The following is a 12,841-nucleotide window of genomic DNA, read 5'->3' on the forward strand; positions in this document are numbered from 1 at the left end:
GAAAAGCAGCAGCCTATGCATTTTCTTTTGGCAATAATCAAAGTTTTAGGGCCACTAATATTGATCGCTCTGATAGTAATGGTAATCAATCTGACCTTGAATATCATCAAATACTTGATCCCGCAAATTATCAGTCACTTTTTGATCCCGCTCGTCCTTTTGATAGTGCTGGCTTTTGGGATGATCTATTTACTCGGCTACTTTTAGTTGGGGGATGCTGCTATTCGCAAAACGATAGTTGGAAACAAGAAAAAAATTCCCACTTTGGTTGTAGGCCTCGTTTGTGTGATCTGTTCAGTTGCAATCATAATAATTTGCATCGTCAATCGCAAGAGCATCAAGAACATCGCCAGGATACTACTAATTTCCAGGGCCATGTTTTGGAGAAACCCTTACATTCTCTTTGTTCCGATATTTTTTTCGGCGATTTCGATTGCAGTGCTCTTATGCAACCTTCTGCTCCTTGACTTTGCTTTTGCTAGTCACTCCAAAAACATTCCAGGAGTCTTGATTGTTTTCTGTGTTATTATCGCCATGATTTGGACCCATGGCGTCATTGAAGCGGTTTCAGACTTTTTTTATTAGTCGGTGGCGATTCACTGGTACTTCAAAACGGCCAGAAAGAGCATTTAGTAGGATTACTTTGGGGCAGCGATCTGCCGAACTTTGATGCTCATGCGCAAGCATTTTGGGACAATCGTGCGTGGTGCCTCCTTGGCATTCATTCCTGAATCCATCAGCTACTTATTCATCAAAGAGAAGGAAGATTCCTACAGGTGCTGCTGCTCGGCCTCAAAGTATGGGTACATTCAAACGATCTTACAAGGTTTTGATTTCAAGCAAGCGAATTTATAAATGATCTTACTGAGGAAGAGAGCATAAAAAAGAACTCCCTTCTTATACTTGCTGGGTAACTTTTATAACACCCTCGTGAAGACACTTACCGTCCTCGTCAGCTCGATACTGTGTTGGTAACTCATAGGAAACTTTGCGCCGAAGATATTGTAGATGCCCATCGCCTGCCTCTGCGCTCCATTGATTATGAACATTATTGTCACTCTTGAAATCACCAATCACTTCCTGAATCCAATTGGGCTCGCAGGCGACACACTTGTCTTCATGTACCAAGTCGATATGTAAATCGAGTAAATGTGGAACTAAGAGATCACGTAGCCTTTATCCTGCCCGAAATAAGTCAAGGCAATAATTCATAGCGCCATAAAAGACCAGCAGCTAAAGGATGAGAGAAAAAGGATATACTAGGAGTTGGTCGATCGAAAAGAAATAGAAGACGCAATTTTAAGGGATAATGGCAAACTGACAAACTCATTGACAACTGAGCCAAAATAATTGTGATCATTAGATCTTTGATTCATTTCATTTTTAAACCATCTATCTGCCTTTTGATCTAGTACTCTATCAAAACATCAATAGTTTTGATTTGTACCCTAAGTGGCTCATGTGGAGACTCGGTATATATAAATTTAATAAGCAACTTCATGGGCTCGTGCTCATCTGCGTTTCAATAGCCTCCAAACATAAATAAGTATCTTTTTGGTCAGGAACGGCCGACTCCCAAGCATCCAGGGGACATTGACGGGTCCAGACTATTTAGGACAGACTTGAAGAAGAGCAAACCAAAAAAAGGAAAAATTAAATCTCTCCCTCCAAGTGCCCCAAAAAACCTTTCAAACAAGAAGTTGATGATATCAGAAACAATAGATGCAGCGCATTCGAATAAGCAAAAACATCCATCGACATTCTTTGAATCTGAAATCAAGATAAGCACAAACAGCAATGAATCAGATGAAAATATTAAGCATTTTTCATCTTATCAGGAATCCAGAATTAAAATCAACATCGAGACCGAGAGCAATTAGAAGTAGCTCCCAATAATTTAATCAGAGATTGAGTGATTTGCTGAATTGACTATATTTATGTATTAAGCATATGCGATATGAAATATTTTTAAAAATTAGCACTTGCGAGAGATGTCGATTCTATTTCAGCAAGAGAGAAGATCTGACTAATGTGCATATGGAGGTCACTACGTTTAGATAGTTAAATATCAGAATTTTATTATAAACAGGCTATTGCATGATGCTGAGAGTAAAATCACTTTATTCAACCCTTGCTATGAGCATAAACTTTGTTTATGGCAGTTACCCAATCTTCAGCCTTCTTGCTCCTGATTCGGTAAGCAGTCTCATCCCCTATAATCTTAAACCGATTGCCCTCCAAAAGCTATGCACTTGCATCTTCCGCAATCTTCGACAACTCGAGTGGCCGACAATCATATGGCGGATATGACAATATTTAATACAGTTTGCAGTTTTCCTCCAAAACAAAGTAAGTGTATGTGTAGATCGCGAATGACTTTTTCTCGACCAAGCCATGCATCACAACATTCTCCTTCTTCAACAGCCCCTCGTGCTCGTTTTGTATTTCCTCTTCGATCTTCAACATTTTGGAAATACTTTATTATTTGATTAGCTCATCCTCTTTGATTTCTGGGACTTCTTGACTGAATATACTTTCGAAGTCCACTCCTGCTAAAAATGGGTGCTTCTTTAAGTCCGCGAACATCAGCCCTTCGCGACTGTTCGACCCCAGGCGCTCATTAGGATCTTTAACAATCAGTTTCTTTATTAAATCAATCGCTTCTTCGCTGATCTTCCCATTTTTGGGGTAGCTGATGTCTACATTCTTTATCTTCTCAAAAACATCATATTCGTGGCCTCCCTTGAATGGGGGTTCCAAGTAGTAAAGCTGATAGATCACGCACCCCAAAGCCCACAGATCCGATGGAGCTTCACAAATGTTTTCAGTAAGCAACTCTGGCGAAATGTAACTATAGAATATGAGTGAAATGTATACTAGCTGGTGCCTACAAATGTGGATTTCCTCTTCCTTGGCGAGACATCTTCGTCCTACTCATTGGTCATTGCATCTGTGAGGTCGGGCTTGGTCTCTTTCTTTTGCTTCGATATATTGTCCTTGAAGGCTTCGTCGAGTATCTTGCATCTGGTAATTTCCGCTGTGCCGAAATCGATCAGCTTTAGATGCCCTTCCTTGGAGAGCATAATATTTTCGGGCTTCAGGTCCCGATGGGTGATCCCAGTTTCATGCAGATACTCGAGAATTGTTATAATTTCGGCAACGTAGAACTTCTTAATTTGTTCAGTGAGCTGGCTGTTGTAGAGCCTGATGAAGTTTATGAAATCCCCGCCGTGGCAATACTACATTACGTAGTAGAGCTTCTTGGAATCCTGGAAGCACTTGACAAGCTTGATAATACCCGGATGATTCATCTTCTTGAGCAGCTACTTCTCCACAAAGGCCTGATACTACTTCTTCTCAAATGCCAGCTTCTTCTTTTAAATTTGTTTCATCGCATAAAGCTTACCAGCCCTTTTAACAAGAGATACCTCCCCATACGCGCCTTTCCCCAACTTGCCGAGAATTTCATATTCATCGAGTTCTTTGGTTGGCTTAGTAGGAGACTCACTCATATATGTATTATAAACTTTAAATAAATTCTACGTTGTATGGCCAAGTTGAATTTGTATCGAGTGTAATAATCAGATATTTTATTTCGGTTGGCTTGAGTGGAGCCTATCGATCGTTAATATTTGCTGTATATATCCCATATATATCTCATGTATTATACTTTGCTCAGAATTAAATTCATAGTTCGATGTACCCATCGCTCGATAGCTCAAACAGATCCAGTATCTCACAGACCACCTTCAAGAAAACGCTACCACCATCCGAAGCGTATTATTTACGTGATCTATGCATAGAATGGCCTCTGCAGTTGTTGAACTCAAGCAGAATACGACAATTAGCAGCTTCAAGCCACACTTGAACACACACGAGTGCCACTTGACACTGATCATCAACAACAAATTGAGCATTCCTTTAAAAATGTACGGCATTGAGTTATTGGTTTTAGCATTTTTCTAAGGAACTACCCACGCGAAAGGCCTCTAATTTATATTACCCAATGGATTAGTCATCCCCTTGTCAATCAGTGCTCATGCTAAATCGAATACGAGAATTAATTCCCATGGAATTCGTCGATGAAGCTGGCAGAATTGTTAAAGAGAATCCAAAATATATTTAGTAGCCAACTTCCCACTTATGACTCAGAGCTGGAGAGAGCCCTCCAAAAATTGGATGCATATTCAAGGCAAGTTGAATCTCTGCGTACTAAGCCTCCAGGAACACAGCCACCACCTCCCCCTCAGATTGAACTGGAGAACACTCTCAAGACATTTTAATATCAATAGAGCCTAATGGCCCAGTGCTAATAGCAGAACATCCTTTATATGATCCAAACGCAAGAGTATAATGAAAACTTAGCGAAGGTGCGAGTAATGAGCGAGAAGTTTAGCAAAGGAAAAATCATCAGAGACATGTAAAAGAGCATTGAAAACGAACTGGCGCAGAACGAATACGGATCTCTTGGCACATTCCTGCAGGGATATTACGAGAACAGAAAGAAGCTGCATCGAATGAAGATATTAAAGGAACTCTACCAATAGAAATAAGGCTGATTAAATGATGTTTATCGCTTATAATAGCACTTATAATGGCATATATCTAGCGCTCGATCAGGATTTTCCGAAGTATACGCTTCTGACGCCTTCGATTTCTGATTCGATCACGATTCTTGGTCGTATAGGGTCGATCCATGTGTTTCGCTTAATGGTTCCCAAATCTCTGAACCGAGGCTCCAAAAATTTCCTAAACTCCCCATAATATCCAATGTTTTTGGGTGTAAATGTCTTATTGATCACTTTTCTGAAATCATCTCCCGCATTGACGATCAGGAAGTCGATGCTCACACCAACATAGGTCCTGTTCGGCTATATTTCAGACCCATTTCCAAATCTCGAGTAAATCAATTCTCTTTTTTGGGTATTCCCACTTCCAGTAGTTCTAACCTGAGTGAAGATATTCCAAAAGTGGTAGAAGCCTCGATCGCCACTCTGCAAAATGCTAAGTGCCTACAATAATTCCGATCCTTTGATTTCGAAACTCACCACTTTGTTATCAAAGGGGAACATACCATAGAACTGTTAGAACTGTATAATGCCAGGGATCCATCGAGTCCTGAAACAACCCAGGGTTAAGCACAGTGAAGTCCGCGCAAGGAATGGCTTCGTGTAGTATGCTTGTCACGAGATTGCCTAATTCGGATTCTTCGTTTTATGATTTGAAGAGCTAAACCTGGTTTGCGACAATATCGACCAAAAAGGGAGCCATTTGCTATTTCCACTTGGCAAAAGTGGCATCTAATTATACGTGAGAGTAGACATCTTTGCCATGAAACTTCCATGGCACCAATTACCCAGCATTTGCCAGCTATTTCTCGGTTAGGTAGTTGCACCTGCCAGTCTTTTCGAACACCCTTTAGCAGACGGGGATGGGTCCTTCGATTGTACGATTGTACGATTGTACGATTGATGATTTTGCGGTTTTCGTCGAATGTCAGGTATAAAGCATGAAGTAGTAGCCGCCGTTGATGACTCCCATAGAGGGGACATTCTTGATGAAATGATGAACGATTCTATGCCTATGGCCTTGAACTATTCCATCAATTGTTCCAGCCGGTATAGACTCCACTAGCTTGGTGATCTAATCAACTTAACAGGCATCTTGGGCAGTGGTGTTCTACCATGTCTTGCGATACTAATAGTCCCCGAGGCATGCATCACCGACATGTGCGACAATTAGCACAGCATTGGCGCCTGCTTTTCTTAGCTTCTCAGATTACTCCAACACAAAATTCTTGTAATCAAGGAATTTATAGGCTGGGAACTGGCCACTCGAAAACCCAGATGTTGAGGATGGCGTTTCGATAGTGGTAAGCCCAATAACACCAATTGTAATTCCATTTTTGAATCTGTGCAGCTCAGAGGATTTGTGCTTTGGCAGAAATTATGCCTCATCTTTTTAGGACCGAATATTGGCCCCTAAATTGGTGCTATCTTTGCCAGCAATGTAAGACCATAGAAACTCAGGTCCAAAATCAAACTAATGGTTGCCAAATGATGATCCTTTCAACTTTATTAAATTGTAAAAGTCATTCATAATAGCCCCACTGCTGATGAGCCTAGAAGATGCAATGCCCCCTTGGAACTGATCACCCCCATCCAGGTACATGGCTCGATCGGGATTTTACTCTTGCAGTATCTGCATGAGTCGGGCCATGTAGACAAGCCCACCATAAGTATATTTTTCTTTGGTGTCTTCGCGGATCAGAGATTTGGGTAGAGCACTGCCATGAATATCATTAGTCCCAAGAATCACAATGGTCTCTGTAGAATTGACAACAGTCAGCAGGAGCAATCCAAAAATAAGCAAACGTTAAAGCTTCATATAACCAGATTATTCTAAGATTGAGTGAAGCTATTAAAAATAATTTATTTTTCAGCGTGATAACGTATTTTCATCCAAGCTCCATACTAGATAATACAAACAAATAGAAAAAAAGTAAATTTTTTATGATCAAATATAGTCTGATTCACGGAGTGTGCTTCGAAATGGGTCTTCCAGCACATACTTTTTCCGATACTCTATCGCCTTATCCTGTTACTTTTTTGGCCTCAGAGTCCCCAACGATAGTTTTCTCTTCATCATCGCCTCGAATTTCTCTCGCTTTTGCAGGTAGCTGGTCCAATGCTGCTTATCTTCCCTCAGATTATCCTTCCACTCTGATCTATTGCTTTGTTGGCTTGCGATCGCTATTTTGGGGACCGGACAAGGCAAGGAGTTTTTGCTTGAAGACCTGAAGAGTTCGCTGGTCTTGCAAGTGGTTGGACGTGCTTGATTTTTATTATAAACTTTATTGCTATGCTTCGTAAAGAAGGAGATCCGCTGTTGAGGCGGACAGACTTTCACGATTTTAACATAGATTTTACTGTATTCGGCATTGGCTATTCCTGACTATCGTGCAGCCCTCTCTAAGTTCTTACTGGGGGAGATCAGTTTCGAGGCAAGTATAGATTTCTTATGTGTATTGTGGTTGTTAGTACTTGGGCTGCTGATTGAGAGAGATTTCCTGGCTAAATGTGGATATGCGCTGATCGATATGCTTGGATGAACAGAGCGATGGGAATCACTATGGAATTAAATCTTGTGAGGATTGCTCTGATGCGGGGCTACTGTCAGTAGATTTTTTATATCGGGGTCGTCGAGTAGGCTGTCATCATTATTGCAATTTGATGCACTATGGTAATTTTAATTTGATTTTGATTAGTTGTTGAGCTCAAGGATTGCTTGGCTGCTTGTTCGGTGCGAACGTTCAAAGTATGACATTTTTTATTAGTGCAGAAATGTATTGGAGTTTATATAATATGTTTATTGCACTATCCATTTTGTTATGCACTTATGGCTTATTGCCACTGCATTAATGGGTTTTTTAATTAAGTATCGATAATAATCCTACAATCATTCATTCAAAACGAACTTCTCCCTCATTGAAAGTAAGATGTCCTTAAACTGCTTCTGTCCCCTGCCTTGTATCATCCTTTTCAGGATCATGAATCTATTTTTGGCCTCTTCGTTGCTAAGGGCGTGCCGATCCTTCCATTAATTCCATTTAATATCGCTTTCATGCTTTGGCTTCTGTTCTTCGATAATGAACTTGACAATTTCGCTTTCGTCGTGTTATTTATTGCTGTTTCCTTGGGTTCCGATCATGAGAATTTGTAAGAATTTATTCCTGCATTCGAATACAGTCTTGCTCTGCATGGCCTTGCTAATTTGGACCCAGCTGATTTCTTCCATCTTCATGCTGTTAAACAATTTGAAGTTGATGTGGTTACGAATCACCACATTGTTATGGAAGGTGAAAGTCTTCGAGTTGTACGTTTTGCGGCAGATCTATTTCATTTGTATGGAATTGTGATGGTCGCTTTGTTACAGTTCTTTCTCTATTTCTACATGTGAGTCAATGTGTACACGAGGAGAGCAATGGCTTTTTGGATGTTGAGTACTTCTCCAACAGTCTGATGAATGCCACTAGTTCTTCGAGTTTCCACATTTGTTTCTGAATCATCTGGTCGCTTTCGCTGATCATCGATCGGTACTTATCACGGACATTCTCCGCTGTTCGTTTCATCTCTTTCGATATCTTCGACCATCGCATGCCGAGTGTATGAACCAGCCCTTTTAGTTTGTCGGTTTCTTCAGTCGACCACTCTCCATTCTTGTTTTTGATGTTCAGCTCTCTTTTCAGAAACTTGTAAGAACTTACGAGCGAGCGGTCTGTGAGCACGCCGCAAACTGCTGTCCAGAGATGCAGATCCTTGGGGATCGATTTCTCTTACTCTTCATCTCTGAACGATTCCAGCACATACTCGAATGTTAGGTTCTTCTCGTGTAGGTACTGGGTGAGACTCTTCATAAGCTCCCTCTTTTCGAGTGGGTCGAACTTGCCTTTCTTGGGGTTCTATAGTTTTTAATTCCACTTACGGAGGCCTACGTTGTTATTGATGTAATATTATTTGTTGGCGGACATGTTGAACTGAATGGATTTCTTCTTGTCTTTTGATGACGATTGCATGAGAATTGGTTTGATGTCATAGCTTTTGAGGATCGATTTGATTTTGGTTGAGATGTCGCTTTGGGCTTTCGGGGCTGAAAGCTGTTTAGTGTGAGGTTGTTTGGCTTTTATTTAGTAGTTTGTTTTTGCTTTGCGAACTGGTTATTATTGTTAAATTTATATCATATTGAATGCTTGCTCTGCCAGCCTCTACTCTTATTCATTCATTTCATAGTCTTATTTTTGGTTACTTTCTTATTGTTCCTATTCCTCTCGTTACTATTCGTATTGTTCTTCTCCTTATTGTTACTATTCTTGTTCCTATTCCTGTTGTTACTATTCTTGTTCCGATTGTTACAATTCCTATTCTTACTATTGTTCCTCTTATTCCTATTGTTACTATTGTTACTATTGTTACTATTGTTACTATTGTTGCTATTCCTATTATTGTTCTTGTTATGATTCAGAATATTTGCCTTTGTGATCCCTTTAATCGCTTTATTCAATTTAGATAGCTGAGAGGGTGTTGACATGATTCAATATTTGGCTTTTTGAGGCTAATGTAATAAGCTTGGCACGCAAAGACTAATTGGTTTTGTAGGACATCTGAATTGTTGATATGCTGTGTAATACTATTATTATTTATAGGATTCAGGAAGTATAATCAATCGGGAATAACTAATATCTCATGAACATGTAATTATAACATATATATGGTCGCTAATATACATAAAATCTTTATCATACATACACATAATTAGTCTCTAACTGCATATCCAATATATTCAACATATACAACATACAATTAGAGTGACGAATAGATTAATATAAACTCTTCATATTTCAGACTTTTTCCACAATTTGATGCTATTTTAGTCCCTTCCTTATCCTTGATATCTTCATGATTTAACTGCATTTCTCTTTTTGGGCATTGATCACATTAATCTTCATGTTGCAGGCCTCGAAGTTCGTGAGCTTCCTACTATGAGGACTCTTTAAAAACAAAGCTTGTTTCCTCTCTTTTTTGGTGTCTGTTATTAGTACAGGACTGACGACACTGGATATATCTGCTCGATTAGGGCTATTGAACCCATTTAATGTCGAATTGGTCTTGGTCCGCTTATTGTTCATGAAGCTGTTCATCATATTGCTCATGGAAGTGCTGAGAGAGGTGTTAAGAGTGTTGCTGAGGGTATTCGTATCATCAGCATCGTAGTGGTGTGTGCTCTTCATCTATTTATGCCGATTATTCCGGATGTTTAGTTCTGTTGCATTGTTTAGCAGGCCTCTTATTCTTTTGTTTGCTCGATTCAACCTCTACCTGTATGAGGACACGTAGTTTGTATAGTTGCAGGCGACATTATTTTAGGGGGATTTAGTTTGGGGGGATATGGTTTGGGGAGTGCTGTTTATGCCATTGTTGTTTTACGTATTATTGTCGATGTTTAGGCCATTGCCGTCAATACTATTTCTGCCATTATTGTCATTGGCATTACCCATGTTATTACCGTCGGTATAACTCAGGCCGTTGCCATTATCGGGCTATTTAGGCATGTGATTATGTCTTTTGATGGTGAGTCGATTGATGCTTACAGGCAAAGATTTTCTCTCTGTCTTTGAACGCGTTAACACTTTTAGTTTATCACGAATAAAATCCTTTGTGTTGCTAATCTTCCGGCCTTCTCCGACATGTGCGCGGCTGATAACACTTTTGCCGGCCTGGTCAATGATATTAGTACGGAGACATTGCGCGTTGGTCGTTCCTCCATAACGATCTGTTTCAATGAGCTATTTTTCGATATCGATTCCAAACTTATAGGGAATGTGGAGTCCTTTCCTCTTTAACTCTTGGAGTTCCAACTTTTCCAGCAGCTGATAATTATCTCTCCTGTAGTACTCCTTGCTTTCCACCAAATACTCAGCCACTTTTGTGTCCCCCTCTGTATCAGTTGCAGCTTTAATTGTGCCCATCAGTGTTAGCAGGTGGCTCATGCGTTGCCTTCTCTCTCCGCTACGTTTCATCTCGTTTTGTAGCTCTTTGCTCTAACTAAGAGTGTATTTGTAATACTCGAGGTACCCATTCCTTAATGCAATGATCAGCTCTTGGACATAAAGAAAACAATGCGCTGTGTTCCTTTCGTAGGTATTTAGCAGCTCCCGAATGACCTAATTAGAGGTTGGCTTGAGTTTGCTCTGAGGGTAAGGTTGAGTCGGTAGCATCAGCTAGTTGCAGATATTATCAGTACCAGAGTCAGCCTCATAGCCATTTTCATCGTTGAAATGGTTACTGCTGATATCTGCCAGATCCTTGAAATACAGACGAAATATGTCATTACTTTATATGCTCTTACTGATTTCCTCGATGTGTTTGTTTATTTTACTCTTCTCTTTGTTCTGCTCGTCGTCATTGTAATGAGTGTGGCTTCTGTCGGTTCTATTGCTTATGCTGCTTGTGTTCATCTGCTTGATGTTCTTCTCTGATGGGATTGGCTTCACCATGCAGTTCGAAACATTGCCACTTAATGACAACAGCTAGGAAAACTGGCTGATGCGATACATGAATGATTGTTTGTTGATGCTTTTGTAGCTGGATTTTTGTATTGAGGGTTTACGGGGTTTGCTCGTCTGAGATGCGCATTACTCTTCTTTGTTTTTCTTTAATTTTGTAGGCCTTTTCTATTTCTATTTCTATCTTTATCTCTATTTTTATCTCTATTTTTATATACTATTCATGGCTTGTTTGTTGATCTTGCAATAGGAAGCGGTTGGGCTGCCCAAACTCATCAAAGATTCTTTAGTAATAGTATTAGTGTTGTTTTATTTGTCATCATCACAATTTTCGTTATTCCATCGACATTTCCCAACGCCACTGTTTCTTTTCAGGTTTCTCTCCCAAATGTGCTTACTGCTGGAACTGTTAATGTGGCAGCTGCTGTTAATCTCCTCCGAGCAATTGTCGGTCGCATCTCTGTCTATCTTCATCCTATTCTTCCCTACACTGTCCATAATCTTACTCAGTCTCGCAAATGTAAACTGCCAGGTACAGACAATCCTAAATACCAATCTGCATTTGCTCTAAACCTCAGAGATGACCCTTTCGAGGCTCTTTTGAGTGTTTATGAGGAATAATTCGTAATTACTATTTTTGTTGGTTTCTATTTATTTGCATATTTATTAGAATATTTCGTATTCGATTATGAGGCCTGATGCGCATTCGTTCAGCTGGTTGGCCACTTTTTCCTGACGGCTAATGTTTAACACCATGCTTTAGTAGAGGGAGATATAGAATTCAGGAGAAAGTGTTGTATTTAGTCTTATTTGGTAGTGATCGAATATTTCGTGTTTGCTCATGAAGCGGAAGAGTTTCGGGTTTAGGAGATCTGATATCTATTGTTACGATATTTGGAGGGGGTTTGCATTTGTTTGTTCTTATATTTGTCTGTGAGGAATGTCAGTATTTGGGATGGCTTTCTGTTCGATTTCCCACTTTCTACTTAATCTCACAATCTCATACAATGCCGTTAGCATTTCAGTTAGCTGTTTTTTGGTCAACAGCTCAGCAAATGTCATCTGGCTCAAAACAATTGACTTCAATCTGTTGTTCACAGTAATGTTAGTTTGGTTAAAGTTCTTCTTCAGACATTGCAAAATACTCGAATCTTCGGATTCTAACAGTTTATCCTTATTAGGGGAGGGACTCTGTTCATGGGGGAGAGTGGATAGTTCATTCGATGTGAGCACTTTACCATAGATACAGGCCTGCAGGGCTCCTTTGATGAAGGTGACAACCTTCCGTTCCTTCAGCCTTTCATTCTATTTGGCATAGCTTTCAGACAAGTATCTGATTTAATCCTTCAAATTATTGGCATTGTGGTGGAGGACAACTAATATTTTGTTATACTTCGCTTCCTCCTTGGCAGATATTTCCTTTTCAACTTTGATATTATGGTTTGCAATTTCTATCGCCCGTTTGCTCGAATAGGCCAGTTATTTTATTTAGTTGGCTTTCTTAGAAAACACTTACAACTGCGATTACATTTATTCGATGGATTTATTGATTCCGATCAGTTCCTTCTCGATTTACAGATGCTATTTCATGAGGGACTAGCTTTGCAGTTTCAAATAGATCGTCTTCTATTCTTTGATGCTGTTCAGGGAGTTTATAGATTGAGACGGGGAATGCTCTTCCTGCTGGTGGTTGGCACTCATAATTGGATTGAGGCTGTAATGAGTCCCCCTCATGCGACTGGTGGCCATCATAGTGGGCCTGTTATTGCTATTACAGAT

The 12,841-nt window shown here is 39.9% G+C and overlaps 1 protein-coding gene across 1 annotated transcript; it reads right to left on the reverse strand.

Annotated features, from left to right (window-relative positions):
- Window positions 1-2,481: 2,481 nt before the first annotated feature.
- Window positions 2,482-7,803, reverse strand: LOC148299174 (putative 3-phosphoinositide-dependent protein kinase 2). The gene is made up of 3 exons (XM_088276326.1): window positions 7,747-7,803; window positions 2,949-3,239; window positions 2,482-2,769 (listed from the first exon to the last, which is right to left on the reverse strand). The coding sequence occupies exons 1-3, from the start codon at window positions 7,801-7,803 to the stop codon at window positions 2,482-2,484; spliced, it is 636 nt and encodes a 211-aa protein (XP_088132452.1).
- Between the last annotated feature and the right edge of the window lie 5,038 nt (window positions 7,804-12,841).

Source organism: Brachycentrus maculatus, unplaced genomic scaffold (genome assembly GCF_059751285.1).
Source record: "Brachycentrus maculatus isolate JH-2025_06_01 unplaced genomic scaffold, ASM5975128v1 h1tg001296l, whole genome shotgun sequence".
Classification (NCBI taxonomy): Eukaryota; Metazoa; Arthropoda; class Insecta; order Trichoptera; family Brachycentridae; genus Brachycentrus; species Brachycentrus maculatus.